General features: G+C 32.5%; 1 protein-coding gene across 3 annotated transcripts in view; it reads right to left on the reverse strand.

Annotated features, from left to right (window-relative positions):
• The window catches only part of LOC123701895 (RNA-binding protein fusilli), a 108,769-nt gene that overhangs the window by 61,842 nt on the left and 27,868 nt on the right, over positions 1–19,059 (reverse strand). For all 3 annotated transcript variants that reach the window (XM_045649500.1, XM_045649501.1, XM_045649499.1), the window contains exon 2: positions 6,510–6,602. In XM_045649500.1, the coding sequence (XP_045505456.1) occupies positions 6,510–6,602 (93 nt within the window). The remainder of the gene's footprint in view (positions 1–6,509; positions 6,603–19,059) is intronic.

The raw sequence follows: 19,059 nt of genomic DNA on the forward strand, positions 1-19,059 counted from the left end.
TATTCATATAAAAATGAAACCCGTTTCGCGTTGTCACGGCATCACGTGTGAACGGGTGGACCGATTTCAACAATTTTTTTCAACAAGTTTTGAGAACGGGAACTATGCGGGTTTTTCTTTGACTGCGCGGGCGAAGCCGCGGGCGGAAACCTAGTAAATATTAAGGCGCTTTTGAACATAGATAATTAAAAATTGTTTATTTATTTAATAATTATCTGTGAATAAAAATCAAGATAAATTCTCATAATATAAAACAAAACAAGCATGACGCAACGATTACATAAAAACTTGCAATTTGTGATTCCTTAAAATTACATTTTCAAACAAATTTTTTACCCATACATTACAATAAATTATAATTTTCTTTTAACATATGTACAAGGAAACATTAATTCATATTTTTTCTTATCTTTACAATTTGTTTCCGCATGTATACGAAAAATCGTGAAAAAAAAATATCCGGCATTGAAGTATCAATGCGTGTTATCTATTAGATAAGATCTTATCTAAAATCATTCAGCCGTTATCGGTCAATCGCGTTGGCAAAATATACTGAATCAATATGTGTATACAGATTTCTCTGAGGTATGATAAAATAATTCACAGAGAAGATAAAACTGTTGTTATTATTATTTTATTATGAAGGTTACCGTTCAATAAGTATTTTTTTTTATTAAAATATGAATTATGGAATCTATTCATAAAATAAATTTGACCGTGGCTGAGTTTTAATTATAAATGTGAAAGTTATGAATCACCAAATCACGCAAAAAAACAACTGCATGGAAAACTTTTAATATCATAATAAACATTCATTTTTACAAGCGCTATTTAAAATCGCCATCGTGCAAACGAAAGGAATCATTTACCAGTTCGTAAAGACAGTTCGGCAAAAAACTTTAGACAGGGTTTATCTTTAAGCGCGGCTTCTCTTTAATCTAGTTTTGTCATATTTCACATAGACAACCATTAAAGTGACAGATCCCTGGTTTAAGGACTGTGTTTAAATCACAGTTTAAATTGTTTTTTGGTTACACAATAATTAATGTTTAAACAGTCGGTAAAATCAAACACGAGAAAATACTATAACTACAAGTATGTCTGAATCGGGAGCGACCACCTGTACGTTGAACTTTAAAATCACCTTATCAAGTGCTCAAACCTTTACTGAACTTTTCTTACGTCCCAAATTACAGGCAACAATTTGCGCTTTCACGAATCAAACCTGTACAGTTAGGAACCTGTTTCTTAATGAGATACCCACAAAAACCCGAAATGGAGCAGTGCACTTTGTGTCGAAATATTCCATTCGGCCTAAGAGAAAATAAGGTTATTTATGAACGTTAACCATGAGTTGTCGCATTTTTGGTTCATTTTTATGTAACCTTTTATGGCCTTTATTTTAAGATGGATTTGATTGTATCTCGAGGGAAAATTAACAACATTCAGTAACATTTTAATAATTTTAATGTGTGCACTCAGCAGTCGTAGTCTTTTTTTTATATCGGATAATCAAAATATTATTATATGCCTCTAACAATACCTCCTTGTCCTTAACAAATCTTCTCTTATATGTATATAAAAATGAATCCCAAAATGTGTTGGTAAGCGCATAACTTGAGAACGGCTTAATCGATAACGTTAATTCTTTTTTTATAATATTCCTTGAAGTTCGAGGATGGTTCTTATGTAGAGAAAACGTGAATATGTACCACGGGCGAAGCCGGGGCGGACCGCTAGTTATTTATAAAAGTTTAAATTCCGTACAAGCTACAATAATTAGCCCTTTCAATTCCGATTTAGTTGGATAAAATAATTTTAGTGATAGAGCCTTCAAGGCTGTCCACAGATTAAGAATAAAATTTAAAAAGACAATGTCATTCATTTCATATATTTGGACGAAATTTTTCATTGTAATAATACACTGTAGGTATTAACAACGCATATATGCATTAAATTGGTTAAATCTTATCAGTACCATCACGTTGTAATAATAATAAGCAAAAATAATTTTGTGGTAGAAATATAAATGTTTATGAGATAACCGCAAAATATTTTACGAAATACACCACTATTTTTTAATCAGTACAAAAACTTTTAGGACATGTTAGCGAATACTTTATTATCATATATATGATGTAAGAATTACATTATATCGATAAATAGCAAAGATATAATCATTTGTTTATTTAAGAAAGTCTCACTAAAATCATAGACACATTGCAGAGTTCATTCACTTATTCACTGATAGTATTACCTAACCTTGGGCAATAAAATGAAACAAGAGATGTAGTTACTAACTTTATTTATTTTAATTTCCTAAATTCAAATCTCCCCTTCATACTTCATCCGGGCTTAGGAGGTATGTAATTACAAAACAAACATCAAAATCGAATTTTGGCGTATTTAAGAAGTTAGAATCAGCTGTTTTTACAATACCTAATCTGTATTGAAAGAAAAAACGATTTTGGCGTGTTTAAGAAGTTAGAATCAGCTGTTTTTACAATACCTAACCTGTATTGTAAGAAAAAACGATTTTGGCGTGTTTAAGAAGTTAGAATCAGCTGTTATTTACAATTATCTTAACTAACCTTACAAGTATTTCAATAATAATTATTGTCCTTCAAAATGTCCACCACCATTATCAATACACAGACGTGCACGTTTTATTACCTACTTAAATTGTTTTTAACGAGAGAAGTAAAACGTTTTTTTGTCTTTTCACTTCATCCAATATGCGCTGTTTTAATTGTTCGACACTAACCGGCTCACTTTTGTTCACTTAATTTCACTCCACAAAAAGAAGTCCAAGGGTGTGAGATCAGGTGAGCGAGGAGGCTAAGCAGCAGGCCCGCCTCGACCGATCCACTGACTTCCAAACTCCGCTGTGAGAAATTCATGAACCGTAGCGTTATTCGACATTCGTACTACGTCGAGGATCCTCTTCAAAATATGCTAGTACATTACACGTTAACATTTTGTGACAACGCCTGCTGGTAAGCATTTACCACGGTTCGTACATTTGACGATCGATCGATCGATCGATCTGTACATACGTACTGCTGCACTCGCATTTTCTCCACTCAAAAAGAACGCACGAAGCATAAGTACATAATCCCGTGATATGTATTGATATGATATTGTACGAAAAAAAAGCAAGTTTTCACTTCCGCTAACAATTAGGCACTGTTTGTCGCAACGCGTTCGGCCTTCGGCGTTGGGGTGCGAAGTGCGAAGTTCGCACTGCGAACTGCGACGCGGGCGCAGGCCACAGAGGGAAAGGGGTTGGCGGGGTGAAGGATGGCGACTAAGAGCAATTGGCGAGCATCGACGCGAGTTTGCCGGAATTTATCAATGGAGCTGTGCAGCGGACCTATTCGAAATCGTACGCTAGAAAATTACAACATAATACGTGATAATACCTAGTGTGGGTCATTGACTAAGAATAGGTTTAACAATTTTTACATATTTATGTGGACAATTTTGGGACATTTCTGTTTGTTAGTGTTTTTAATTATTTCTTACACAAATATGATTGGTTAAAGGTACTTAACACCCTGTAAATTTTTTTGTACTGATTAAAAAATAGTGGTGTATAAAGACTTTACCAGAGTCGTTACGTGACATTGAGAAATATTATACAGAAGATAATTAATAATAATTTAAAAAAGCGAATGTTTTAAACACATTTTTTTAACAAAAAAAAACAAAAGTAACATTAATTTGGTTAAGTTTTGTTACGTCCCAATTTTGTCACACACGTAATTGGTCAAAATGGTATATAAGGCTGTCCATCTGCAAGAAAACTTTCGCGAGAAATGTCCTACAGTCTGTCTGACAGTAGTTTGCAAGTCTAATTCCGCGTTTCCACCTGCAAGTAGACTTGCAAGTTTTCTTGCAGATGGAAACGCGGCCTTAGGGATATTCCATTTCGAAGTACTTTGTATGAATAGCAGGATAAATAATGAATCCAGACTTATCTGAATTTATATCACCCACAGATATCACCAGTTTGATTTTGCGTATAATAAGATACATCCCAAATACTATAGGTACTTATATGTAAATTATGACGGGACAATCGTCTGTATCAAAATTTTGCTTTGAAGATGTATTTACAACTAGGTTTCCGTCCGCGACTTGGCCCGCGCAGTCAAAGAAAAACCCGCATAGTTCCCGTTCCCGTGGCATTTCCGGAATTGGGCCATTTTCCCGGGATAAAAAGTAGCCTATGTCCTTTCTCGGGTATCAAAATATCTGCATACCAAATGTCATGAAAACTGGTTCAGTAGTTTAGGCGTGATTGAGTAACAGACAGAGTTACTTTCGCATTTATAATATTAACCCCTTATTGCATGAATTATTAAGGAGATGAAATAAAAATTATTTTTTTGCAAAAAAGTGTTTATTAGACCTTACATTATGAGATCAAATTGAGAAAAAAAATTATTTACTTATATTATAGAAAATATATAACGGCGCCATATATGGACTCGTATGCAGTGTTTGTTGTATTTTTTCTGTCATATATGGCTTCGTATGCAATTAGAAAAAAGTAACTAATTAATAAAATAAAAACATATTCCGGATTAATTTCACACACACGGTTGCTAAGCCCCAAACTAAACTTAAGCTTGTATCCTGAATGCTTAGTCAACTGATATGCTACATATACTTTACATAAATCCTATCCTACTTATATTATAAATTCGAAAGTTTGTGAGGGTGGATGTATGTGTATGTGTTTGTTTGTTACTGTTTCACGCAAATACTACTGAACCGACTTCTATGAAATTTAGCACACATAATATAGAGGGTAACTTGGACTAACACATAGGATAGGTTTTATCCCGAAAATCCCACGGGAACGGGAACTATGCGGGGTTTTCTTTGAAAACGCGGGCGAGGCCGCGGGCGAAATGTTAGTACTTTATATGGATACCTAAATAACACCCAGAATCACAGCCAACTTATACTTCGTGAAATTGCTTAAAACAATTACGTTTGTCATTATAACATAAAAACACGTTATATTTTTCACATAACGTGAAGGAACGAAATTGGAACAATATAGGCATAGCTGACGGGCGTTCTTCTTCCAAATTCGGTAATGACTAATCCCATCAGACCGTACAGAATCAAAGTGAAAATCTAGATGTCCTGCAGGAGTTTTTCGTAGCTTTTTTGCGGTAATTGGCGAGTCAGAAATACTGAGGAGACTCCAGAGATGCCGATGTTTCTAAGTTTTTGAGAGACGACCACGTCTTTTGGTAATAAGAGCTTTCCCTGACTTTCGCATTTGCTCTGAAACGGCTAATTAAAAATCATACAGTGGCATATAGCATGAGTCTGTATTTATTGATGATGATATAATATTTACATGCTTAGCATAGTGAGATAAAAGTGTCTAGGATTGATACTGGAACAATCAGTGAAAGTATCCTTGAATGCTGTGCTTGAATGCATACCCAGCCACATATGACATAATATATTTTGGACGGAATGCATACGAAGCCAAATATGACAGATTTGGAAAAGTACAAAAAAACATGATTAAAGCAAAAAAACAACCTAACCAAATGTTTTACCTTATTTTAGAAAGACTAAAGAATGAAGAAATATTTTTTTTCATGGCTTTACTCACCTTTTTGATATTGAAATCTTAATTTGAAAATCACGGTTTTTTCCGCGCACCCAAACCGTCGCACGCGCTAGACTAAATCTATAATATATCTGATGGATAATATTTACACTGTATAAATTAATTACATTCCAATTCTCGATGAAATGCTGTTTAAGATGTAAGGTAGTTTTTTTAGATATTGTTTATAGTTAGCCTATAAAAAATTCATAAACTTCGTCGTCCATATATGGCTCTGTATGCGGTAAGGGGTTAAGTATGGATTTTTATGCAGAACTTATAGTATAAGTTTCTGATGGCAAGAGACCCAAAAGCACACAATATGTTAGAATAAGTAGGTATATTAACAGCAATACAAACTCATATTTTAGATTTAACATAGGTTAAACGTGATTGAAATTTTAATTTTAATCCGTAGATTAATCTAAAATGTACATTAGCTGTAGCGCCACATTAAATTATTAATATTCCTTGTAACAGAGTTGTGGGTTAAAGTTGAAGACATATCTAATAACCACAATTATGTATAATTACTGAGCATTGAGACTTTGCTCAAATGCAGGGTAAAGGTGGCTGTATTATATATTATTTTTGCAATTATTACATTGTAATAGGATTAAAACACGGGTTTTTATAGCAGCCTTCTTTGCATAATAAGACTATGCCAGCCCCCGGAATCACAGACACAATAGAAAATCTATTGTGTCGTGGTCAGATCGGGCCGCTCGGGGCTCAATGGGTTAAAAGATTTATATTGTCCTAGCTTTCCGCCCGCGTTTTCAGTACCTACTATTTTCTGCGCATCGGATCGTACGCTTTTCCGAGCCGCCATTAAGTTTAAATCCTACTTTATAAACATTAAACATACCTGTTGTATAATAATTTCTAATGGTTGTCCCGTCTGCAGCTCTTCAGACGTCCGTCTCGTCGGTCTGACGGCATATTCTCTTTCTCCTATTATCTGGAACAAATTGAGCATTTTAAATACATATTCCATAAGAAATATATTTAAGTGTGAAATTCACAACTAGGTAAACTAATTGAAACCCATACATACAATATACCTATACAGGGTGTCCCACTATTGGTATACTAAGCGCGAAAGGACTTGTAGTTTTGCATACTTACACTGATCACGTACAGCTACTAATCACGTAAAAAATACTTAAACAACAAAATTACGTCAAAATTTTTTTGCTAAATTTTTCCTGAAAGTCCATGTTTTTCTTCTCACTTCGTGCAGCCGGCATATATCGCTTCTCTAATATGAGCATTTTGTCTAGGTATGAAAACATAATCTTAAACGATAGCTCACGTGCTGGTGGCAAAGTTGGATGGGTTGCTTGTTATGTTATACATATAGAGTTTTAAGAATTCATCTATTTGAAAAAAAATGCGTCTGGAATTTTATATAAGTATTTTTTACGTACTCAGCGTATGCAAAACTATAATCTTCTTTGAGCTTAGTATACCAACAGTAGGACATCCTGTATACACTTTTAAAATAACAAATCTAACCTGCAATCACCCTTCAAACTAAAATCTTTATAAGAACTACCCTTAGAAACTATATAAAAAGAAGAGTACCTGAATATAGTCCCAACTTTAATAAGAGATCCTAAGGATGAAGTACCTACCCTAAATTTTACGATAACTAAACTAATTTTAACAACGAAAGAAAAAATTTAGTAGTTGCATAACCATGATTACCTACTAATAGAAGGTATTAGATAGGCGTACAGCTCACTAAACTTGTTCGTTTTGGCCGGTTTTAGGAAATCAGTTAAAAAAACTTACCTATCATTACAAATACACATGACTAATAAACATATCTAAAAATAAAAACAGGACTTTATCGCTGATAAAAATGATTCATCCTTCCAAGATCAAGGTTTTCAATGATTATGAAAAGATGATAATGACGAATCGAAATAATTATTTGATAACGCTTGTTTCTTACTCGAAAAATAGATAGGCTTTGTTCTCAACTTAATTTATATTTTATAGAAATTAAAAAATGTGTGCAGTTAAATAAGGGTCTTATATCTCTGAATTGCTAAGTAGATTTTATCAATACTCTGGCAGAAAGATGAAGGTATAACAAATAGCATATATTAAAAGGAGTAACTGGTTCTAGTTGCTATATTCATTAATACCTGTTCCGGTTAAAATACTTAATATTACCTCTCAAAGGATTTTGGCAACATTTATCAATTTTTCGCTAAATCATACCTACTAATATTGCACCCACAGCATTCTAATACCTACACTGAGTGTACATAATAATTCATATAATGTTCCCACTTCCCAGTAAATCAGTTTACGACCCACATGTTTCTAATTTCAGCCCGTGACGCTGACGAATGAAAACATCGCCACCGCGCATGCGCTAAGCCAACCAATCATGAGCGTTATTATCGTAAACAAACATGGCCGACCGAACGTCGAATGATGTTGATACAATTATTTACGCAATTAGCTTCAATTCATTACGATTTGAAGATTCAATTACGATTTGTGCTTAACGTTATTAATTTAGCTTACAAGGTAAGCTAGGAAGGTTAGTTATCAAGTTAATGGGTATTGGTTTGATTTATTGAAATTAATTTATGAAGCTATTTTAAGATTTATACTTATATTTCAAAATTCCGATGTAAAATACATATAAAAAAACATCGAGGAATGTCAAAAATGTATTTTTAGAACAATTGTTTTGTTTATTTTATACTAAAATATATTCAGAAAACATCGTTGTGAAATCGTCTAGACATAAATACAAGCTTATTATTCCGCGATCATTTCGCATGACTCTGCGAATTTAAGTTTTAGTCGAAGTCGTCCTTGTAATTTGGGCAAAAAAAGTTAAATTTCATGTGAGCGTTGCCACACTAGGTAGTACACATTGTATGTAAAGTTGGGTCGCGATCCCATTGCGCATGCTCCGGTCAAATGTCACCGACAATGGCGGGAACGGCGGCCATTTTGATTTTAGTTACGTTTTTATAATAGTGCGCCCTTGTACGTATTGTAAAGTTGTTAACTGTAAATAATATTCCCTTAAATTAGTAGTAACTTTAATGTTATATTGAACATAGGATACATACCTACACATAGACATTTATAAAAAAGACGAAGAAGTCTTTTTAGTAATTTAGACAAGCTTTTATAAGCTTTATACCTGCTTTGCCAATTACAGACCCCGAAATAATCTTTGTAATGTAGATTTTTCTTATAAAATCGTAAATATTTTCCAAAGTACATTTGTAGTAGGTAATCAGTAGGTACATATTATGATTAAGTACCTATTAAAATTTTCTTCATTTATTTTGAAACGATTTTCTTAAGTGAAAGTTGGACCGTAATTGCAGAGGTAAGCATATCACAACATTTTGGTTAATAACTTTACTAATATTATGCATATTAACAATGCTATCTAGTATCTACTATAAAAATCGTTAATTAAAACTTGCAGTAAAAAAACTAATTAACATCTCATATTTTCTAATATATATAAATCTCGTGTCACAACTCACAATGTTTGTCCTCAATGGACTCCTAAACCACTTAACCGATTATAATAAAATTCACACACCATGTGCAGTTTGATCCAACTTGAGAGATAGGATAGGTTTTATCCCGGAAATCCCACGGGAAAGGGAACTATGCGGGGTTTTCTCTGAAAACGCGGGCGAAGCCGCGGGCGGAAAGCTAGTTAATACATAATTTTTTACATTCGCATTTTAAACATCCGTAAGCTGAAATATACTTTTTGTAGATATATTCAATGTATACACAGTTATTACACTATATTTTATTATAGAGATAACTAAAGCAACATTGTAAAAACGACGTGTGGCACTCGGAGACTGCCGCGGTAAAGCTATTGCATGCTATGCCTTCAAGCCACACCTCCGCTCGTCGGAGTGGGGAGCGTGAGGTTTTTTCGTTACGGAATTTCTCGATTCGGTCCCTGCGGTCAAGGCCCGCGATAGAAGCTATGCAATAGCTTAATAACGAAATAAGGTTTTCCCATACTACGTTATAAAATTCCCACATTCATATTTATGCACCAATATAATTTGTTTTGCAATCATATTCTTAGGATTTGTCCAATCTCGTTAACCTCAAGGGTGCAGTTAAATGGAAACCAATCTAGTGATTTACATAAAAATATATCACTTCACGTAATGGTTGGAAAAACCACGAAATTGTTCTTAATTATAAACAAAACGGTCTATAATCCAGATGTTTTTACTAGAATTTAAATCTAGATAATAGCGTATCTAGATTCTAATTCTAGTGTCTATGTCTATCGATCTTTTATAAATTATACCTATACCTATACGTCATTATTAAAAAAGAAGGGAAAATTATAAGCAGGAGTAACTACAGTTTTAGCCTACGCTATTGGTCTTATACCCTGCCAATTAGCCTATAAAAAGGTATATTATACTGAACTGTGTCGATTGAAATCAATCATTCAATGCTGAGTAGTGTTTCATACATTGATTGCTACTAGATATGTTATTAATCGTTTTATCTTATTTGATTGCACCTATGTTTTTGTCTCACATAGAATAAACAGAAACAGAACACTAAATTATTGTTTTAACTTTTTTTACGCTTAGTACCGATTCGGTTAATCGGCGTTCTATACATATAAACAGCTTTGTTACACGAGCCGAGCAGTGTCGCGTGCTACAACTACACTTATGTATCTATAAATATATAACATATCCATTTTGCGTGTATCTGTCATTTCCTATTACGCACCCATTGCTTGCAAAACCGCTTGGTAATGGATGTCTTGGATCGTTGTCACGGGAAGTTTTGTTATAGGTAGTTTAACTGTTTTTAACTAATGTTTTGCTTGAGAATGAACAAGTTAAATTAACCGTTCTTTATTTATACGCAACTCAATTGCAAGGGTCAATTCTGTGCTATCATTTAAATATAGTAAGTATGCTCTTCTACAGAACATTCTGTAGGTCTCTATTCAGAAACGGTAAAGAATCAAGGTCTCTTGAACATGATTCTAGAAAGGAATTAAACACTTAAAAGTTTTGTATTTATAGTAAGAACCATCAATCTTTATATTTCGTCTACATAGGTATATTATAACATATAAGTGAAAGACTCACATGAGCCTTTTGTCAACCAAAGTAGCAAAGATATGGTAATAAAATAAATCTTGCTAATAATGTTGCTATTTACTAATGGATTATAAAACAAATACCCAGTTATTTAACCTCGCAAACATTCAGATGATAATAAATTAACGAAAGATAAGATTTTGGTGACTCATGAGGAAAACACAAAAAAAAACCAAAACAACAAACGTGTAGTTACGGAAACTATTCAAAAAAACAAAGAATAATTTAGCAGAGCAATGAAATTTACCTATAGAAGAAGAGGTAATAAGTGAATCATCGAAAGGAAAATTTAAAATAGCGCTAACACCCACATGAGCAAAGGTACCTACTAGGCCATGTAGGACAAAAGAAGTTTAATATTGTAACTTTAATATACAGAAGTAGGAAGGGTTCTTAAGCCATATGCATGTAGCCACTTTAAGCGTACAATTCATATAAGAAATGACGATGTTACCATAGTAAAATGAAAGAAGTAAGCCAACTCCCGGCGTTTAGGAGCGCGCTACAAGCAGTTTAGGTACCCCTAAACTCGCGGGGCGCAGGTTTGTCCCTTGTCACATTGATATTTTAAATAAAAGACATTAGTATGATGCAAGAAGGTATGCTGGTGGTATGATGTTACGAATGGAGTCATTTAACGATAACGTCAAACGTAAACTTAATGCGTTTATAGGCGAGAAAAAAATTAAGAGACGTGCACAAGAGAAAGGAATGAAATAAATAAACATAAATAGAATGGTTTTCCTAGAAAGACGGCGTGAGTTTTATCGACAATTTCAAATACATGAGTGAGTACATTGTAGCTACAATTTGGAAAAAAGCATTGATTAGAATTAGGCAGTCATAAACAGTTTATTAATGACATACGAAGTATACTAACTTGGATAGATGTTAATGTGGACGCAATTACAACAAAAGATAACTTCATAGGAACAAGACGATCCAGTGTAGACGATTAAATAATGCAAATGAAAACATCCATACAAAATGATACGTAATAATGCTTATATATATACACAGTGGAATTCAAGATTAGCAATAAAACGTCAAGTTATAGAATACATATGAAATTGAAGCTATAACATGGCTGATGGCACCATCAACACGTGTTCACGGTTGAACAACCTGAATGAATGATACCAGTGTGTTCGTGTGTTTATTAGGGTTCCGTACCGAAAGGGTAAAACGGGACCCTATTACTGAGACTTCGTGGTCTGTCTGTCTGTCTGTCCCCAGGCTGTATCTCATAAACCGTGATAGCTAGACAGCTGAAATTTTCACAAATGATGTATTTCCGTTGCCACTATAACAACAAATACTATAAATTAAAAAAGTAAGATATTAAGGGGGGTCCCCATAGTGCGGAACCTTTCGTGCGCGAGTCCGTCTCGCACTTGGCCGGTTTTATTAATTACTGATTTGCATCTAGCAACATTCCGTAGATTCTGTTGTATCGATTTTCTTTATGAATCAAGGCGATGTTTCTGTTTGTTATTATTGCTATTATTGCAACGGCTTTGTTATTTCAATTCTGATCGAGGTTAAGTTTCGTTTTATTGACTACGTAGTTTAATTGTTAGACACCCTCTAATTTAATGCATTCTATATAGGTATGACTTAATATGTTCTTGGTTACCTTAATGCATTAAGCACAGAAGCAGAACTTCTAAGTCATGTTTTCTGTAGCAATTTAAGTGCAAACGCCTTGTTGGTGTAGTTGCTAATGTTGAAGCCAAGTGCAAGTAGGGTAACTGCAATGTAATATAGTCTGTCACTTGCTATTGTTAGTACTGCTAATGTTGAAACCAAGTGTCAGTAGGGTAACTGCAGTGTAAGCAATCTCTATAACAGACCCATTTGCTACTTCTTAAATGCATGAATTCGAAAGTGACTGAAGTTGTTGCCGAAAGTTTTTGTTCTCGAAACTTCGTAAGATAGTGTGAGGATATCCTTGCAGGATTTCCGTGATAAATATTTAAGCTACTGCCAACTGTAACATACTACGACTACGTACGTAATGTGAAAAAATAATGTATTTGCTTTGATTTAACTATAGTTTTGATAACTGATCTTTAGTTATTTTTTTTTTATAAATTATATTCAAATATTTACGAAATAGTATGATGTTATAGACCAGATACACGAAGGTTACATAAGCGAACATAACAAATCTGTCAAACGTTTAAAAAATTCAATTGCTCCTTAATTGAGTACATGTAAAACAACCGTTCTTTGTCCCACAAGAACATGATTTAAAATGTCAACACAACCACCTCAATTATCCATCAGTTGTCTACAATCGTAATAACTCAGCGGTTTTCTCAGAGACATTGAATAAAACCGGAAATCCAAGACAACTTGATGTGAAATTATATTTTACCTGTGCAATATAAAATTAAATTCAACCTTCTATTGTTTTTTTTTTGTTAATTAGCAATATTGGTCAAGGATAAGTGCACGGATAAGTGTTATGCGGTTATGTATTTGGAAATGAAAAGTTTTTATACAGGTCGCGTCAAGTAAAAAGAACGCTGACGGTTAAGCTGCGCATTGGCGATTTATTGGTCTATTTGGTGTTATGAGGTGGTATAAGAATAACAAATAGGTAGTTGCGAAGCCACGATTCGCGAGCCTAGTTCAAAAATAAAATAATCGGCACATAGCTTACGTGCAAAACTCGATCCATGCCCAAACACACCCCATCACTTTCATCCAGCGTTCTTTTTACGCGTACTGTACCAGCGTAGAAAATATATGAAAATATTTTTTAGTTTTCAAATATGCCAATTATAAAATATAATGTGTAATTTTTTTTGCGATATTTTCCAAAACATTAAGCACAATTACAATTTATTTCTCAATTTATTTTGGTAAATATTTAATTTCAAAGATGCAATTATTTATTGACTGCTATTATTCATAACGAAAAATTTTAAAATTTTCGAAAATAAATTACACTCAAATATTAAATTATATATATTTTTTAAAATAAACACATACAACAAAAAATGGCAATACACGACACGTTTTCTTATAAAAAGGTTGGAAAATTTACCTAAAAGTTCTAAAGAAATTCAATACTAGTTAATTTGCCTACATACATTATTAATAGAACAAAAAAATTCTATCATAAATATTAATAACCTATTAGCCTGCTTTAAATCAAAACAAACCTTGTAATCAATCCTAGTTTAAAAAGCAAATATGTATTATATTATGCACGGACGTCACAAAATGTTTAATTTCAATGATGACGTCATATTCCTTACTATTTTACTATTCATGTGTTGATCCACAAAGTTTATATTACTAATATATGTTTATTTTTAGATGTTTAATACTGAATAACCTACATGTGTTTTTACACCTCTATTTTGTCAAGCGATTAAACTTTAAAACAAGCCTTTTTATTATTAAAAAAGCCCAAATAACCTATTCATCTAATACATTAAAAACAACCCTATACGATATATGATACAAACCTATAATAATGTATATTGTATATTATGAATTATGATTACCAGTTTGAAAAAGGCTGACTTTTTTATGATAAGTAGATAATTAAACTTCAAACTTGCGTCTCTACCTAAGAGACTACACGGATAAATAGAATATGTATGAAGTAAAGTTTTAAGTTTTTTTGGAAAACCATAAAAAAAAAACATTTTTATGCACGCCAAACAATTTTATAACAAAATGGTGGCCTCAAGAAAAATTAAACATAAGCATATAACTGACTTGGCTACAACGAATCGTTGTCAACATAATGCAGAATAAAAAAAATAAGTTAATTAATTCAAAGCTTTTTTTTATAATAAGCATATTTTTAACTTCAAATAAGGAGATTATCAATACCTGCTTATAAGAAGTAATAATGCAATATAATTTTTGCACTAATTTAGAAGAAGTTTTATTATAAGATATTTTTTATTTAATGTTCTCTCTTGCATGATTGCTCTGTGAATAGTAATACCACAGAATACATAATAGTAGCTAAACGCTACAGAACGGACACTCTCCGCCTCCCGCCAAAATTAAATACTTACCTCACCCCGCACGATCAGACATGTTATGGTACCCATTTCCCCGCAAGGACGATACCAACGACGTCTTTAGACGAAACGCAACGAAGATTGACAACATTAATCAAATTGACTTAAAGCAATTTTATTATTTTGGATTTGTGATTATCGTTTTTCGTAGAAAATGGTTAGATATTGTGCTGTTTACGGATGTATTTCATCAGAAAAACGCGAATTTTTTTTTACGCTAGTCACAAATGTGCCAACCATAAAGAGTTTACACACACATTTGCAGTCTCTACAGTGTGACTGTCAAAACTATAATTTTGTATGGAGTGTCCGGGGTGTGGTAATACTGTGGGTAATACTAAGAAAAGTGTTTCAGATGTTTAATATTATTATATTCGAAGTAAATCCTACTTGCAGTATCAGTATACCTTGACTAATCTAGTATTAAATTGGTATGTATGGATAGAGGACACATAGACGAACAAAAAATGTCCCATAACATAGTACCCTAAAGGGTCACATTACCGAGATATTTGGAGGTAAATATTCACTTATGAGTACGACAAACACTAGTAGGTATAAACCTAAGTCGCTTACCGCTGTCTGTCCCTGCTTAGATCTTTAAAACGGCGCAACGGATTTTGATGCGATTTTGATCATAGATAGAGTGGTTATAAAGGAAGGTTTTAGTATCTACCTATAAACTCTTAATCGGAAATAACTGCTTTTCGAACCGTGATAGATTATTTTTCTGTATGATGACGATCCGAAAGCACTTCTAAACGAAGTCTAGTTCAATAAATCGATGTTTAAATTTGAGATTGAGATAAAATAAATTGTTTAGTTTTAGACCCAGCGAGCGAAGCCGCGGGTAGAAAGAAAACTACAATTAATAACTAAGAACAAATTTACGAGGTTCCCATAAAATAATACCAAACAAAGCTTAACTAAACAGAAAACTATAAACCATGACGCATTATCTGAAAATTATTCAAATAAAATCCACGGTGGGTGCATACAAATCTAATTAAAAATTATGAGTATAATCACGTTACCTAATTCTTAATAGTCAATATAACTGCTATATAACCATGGTCTATCTCTGTGATCTTTTCAATTGAGGAAATTGAGGAAATCTATGCTTGTGTAGAATTAAAAATTAAAATACGTAAGTTTTGATAACTGTTGTTTATCAAGTAGGTAAATATGCCTAAATATAGAATAATTGGGGGTAATAATGGATGGGTAATTCCAAATATGTAAAACTATAGGCAACTATACGTATTTTCAGCGTAAATCGTTCCATTTATTGATAAGTCCGATTTGAAAAATTCTAACGGTGTTAGATAGCCCATTTATAGAGGAAGGCTATAGGCTATAATATCATTACGCTTAGACCAACAGGAGCTGAGCCACGCGGGTGAAATCGCGAAGCGCAGCTAGTATGTTATAGAACACTAACATCAAAATACAGATAAAAAGCTTAGATTAAACCTCAAATACACTTTAACACAATTGAAATATTTTCACACTTCCCACCGTTCAAAATTCAAATTATATAACCTTTAGAATCTGACCGGTTTTGATTTATTCTCAGTACGTACGTTCATACAAGATATAAGTACTGTGTGAAATAATATCAAAGATGTTCATTAATGCAGTTTATTCTCTATACATAATATGTACATAGCTAATTAATATTTATTTGTGTTCTACTTCTTGTCTATGTGACAAAGTAACTAAAGTTAATTCAGCCATATTTCGTATTTTATTTATTTGGGATAACAAACATTAAATTTTTATATTGCCTAAGAAGTAGTAGATATCGAGCTAATTTATTCAAATCTCTAGTACAAATATATTGTATACTAGCTGCTCCGCGCGGTTTCACCCCCGTGGTTCCACTCCTGTTAGTCGTAGCGAGATGATATTATATTATATCCTATAGCCTTCCTCGATAAATGAGCTATCTGAAACACTTAACTTACACTGAAATAATTTTTCAAGTCGGACCAGAAAATCCCGAGATTAGCGCGTTCAAACAAACAAACATACACTCTTCAGCTTTACAATATTAGTATAGATTAACTAGGTACACAGATTTTGAGACTTTATCTGTAATACGATTACATAGTAAATACAAAATAATACACAATGTATTATAATTTTTCACAGAAATCAGACCAATTAAAGACTAATAACTTCTAAAAAACAAGGAATACTAAGATGCACTTGAACGTGTTATTAATTTGTTTTAATAACCATTAACAGTTACAAATTAACAAACATAAATATGTTGCAACGTTACAATAAGTATAAACTATTAGGTCATTTATAAATAATTAGAGTTACAATTAAAAACATCAGCTTGTTATCAAAAACCGCAAAAGCGGACATAGATCATAGTTTATTAAACATCATTGTTTTAAGAATTTAAACGGAAATATCATCACATAATATAACATATATTATTTCTGGTCTAGCTCATCCTTTTGGATTCAATTAATAGGACAAAGTATGTAAGAATATGCTTATTCATAATTTTATAAAAAAAATCCAAAACCTACTAATAGGCAGGGATTTGTATATATATACAAGCGTTCGTTTACTGATATGCAGTATGTATGTATATTATGCAACCTACTCGTAGGTTCGTTAGTTTTAGATTACAATAATCTAAACATGAGCAAAAACATCATTATAAGCGTACAACGATGTACCTAATCCTTTTTAAAAAGAAAAAAATTAATTAATTCTTTCTATTCACCTAACTAGACCTCAATAAGTCGTAATATTTTTTTTCGCGCTTCCCTAGAAGGTACCTGTTCACTCTACGCTTGAATATTTATGATTTTCTTTCAATCGATTGCCTACACGTAATAGTAATTCGCAAGAATTGCACCTATATTTACGGAACCCTAAAAATAATTATCTACATGCACGTGGAAACAGCCTAGTATTGCCCACACTTAAGATAATTAAACCTCATTACAATGTATTTACTATTTATCCTGGTGTTAGCTCAATTGCGATAGCGGATGGACTAAAATGTGTTGCATTGTATTTTATTATTAGCTGACCAATTTTGACATACTATGTTCAACAGAAAATCGTTTTATTTACTCCTTTATAGAACATCACTACTTCACTAAGTACATACATAGTATAAAACAAAGTCGCTTTCTCTGTCCTTATGTATGCTTAAATTTTTAAAACTGCGCAACAGATTTTGATACGATTTTTAATGGGTATGGTGATTCAAGAGGTAGATTTTAGGCTGATTTTGTTGAGTGCTAATATAATACAAATTTATTTTGATTGCATTTAATTACTTGTCTAGGCGAGACATTAGATACAATTTATGTCACAGAAATTCCATGTTCGATGTTAGATATTCAGTTTAGAGAAAGTAAAAAGTCATTTATTATAATATTTCTCACATAAATTATTAGCGACGAATATTTCCAATACCGTCCCAGTAGTTTGGTTAATTAAACTGTACTAATAAAATTTATGTTGTATCTCGTATATTGAATTTGTAATCGTATATTAGTTTTATGTATCAAAATATTGTAGTGTATCTCGTATATTAGTTTTATGTATCAAAATATTGTCGATAAATCGACAGTGTGATTGACTGTGTAGAATATTTTCTGAAGTATTTCGGTTATTCTAGAATATTCTTTATTGGCCCTTCAAGTTGAATGTTCAAGTATAGAGTTTCTATGGTTATATTTTTATAATAATTATAGTGTTTATAATATAGTTGTTCAGCTTATGAATAACTTACGATAATCTGTATATAGTTAACCTTTGGTTAACGTCATAGCTTGCATAGAGACCTTTATCTAGATTATGATTATTTCTATATAAACATTGTCTGTTATATTAAAAAAAAATAGTTTTATAAGTCTTTAAGTACCTACCTAATGTTTAAAAGCTAGGTACACTGAAAAAATAAATCATCACTGTTGCTACGGTTTTTTTTTTTATTTTATCTCATAATTTCCTTCCAGCTCTTTCTACATGAATAACAAACTATTACACCTACTACGCAGGTATTTTCAATTAGGTACTGAACTGTTTATTATGCCAAATAAAGTCGAATAAATTATATTGATCCTGCTGCTTTATTTACTTACAACTGTGGTAAATCTCCACCACAATTATCAAATTAATCAACATTACTAGGTACTAGTTACTACCTACGTTTTGTTATCTTTGTAGAAGTCTT

The sequence above is a fragment of the Colias croceus genome, chromosome 22 (assembly GCF_905220415.1).
Source record: "Colias croceus chromosome 22, ilColCroc2.1".
Classification (NCBI taxonomy): Eukaryota; Metazoa; Arthropoda; class Insecta; order Lepidoptera; family Pieridae; genus Colias; species Colias croceus.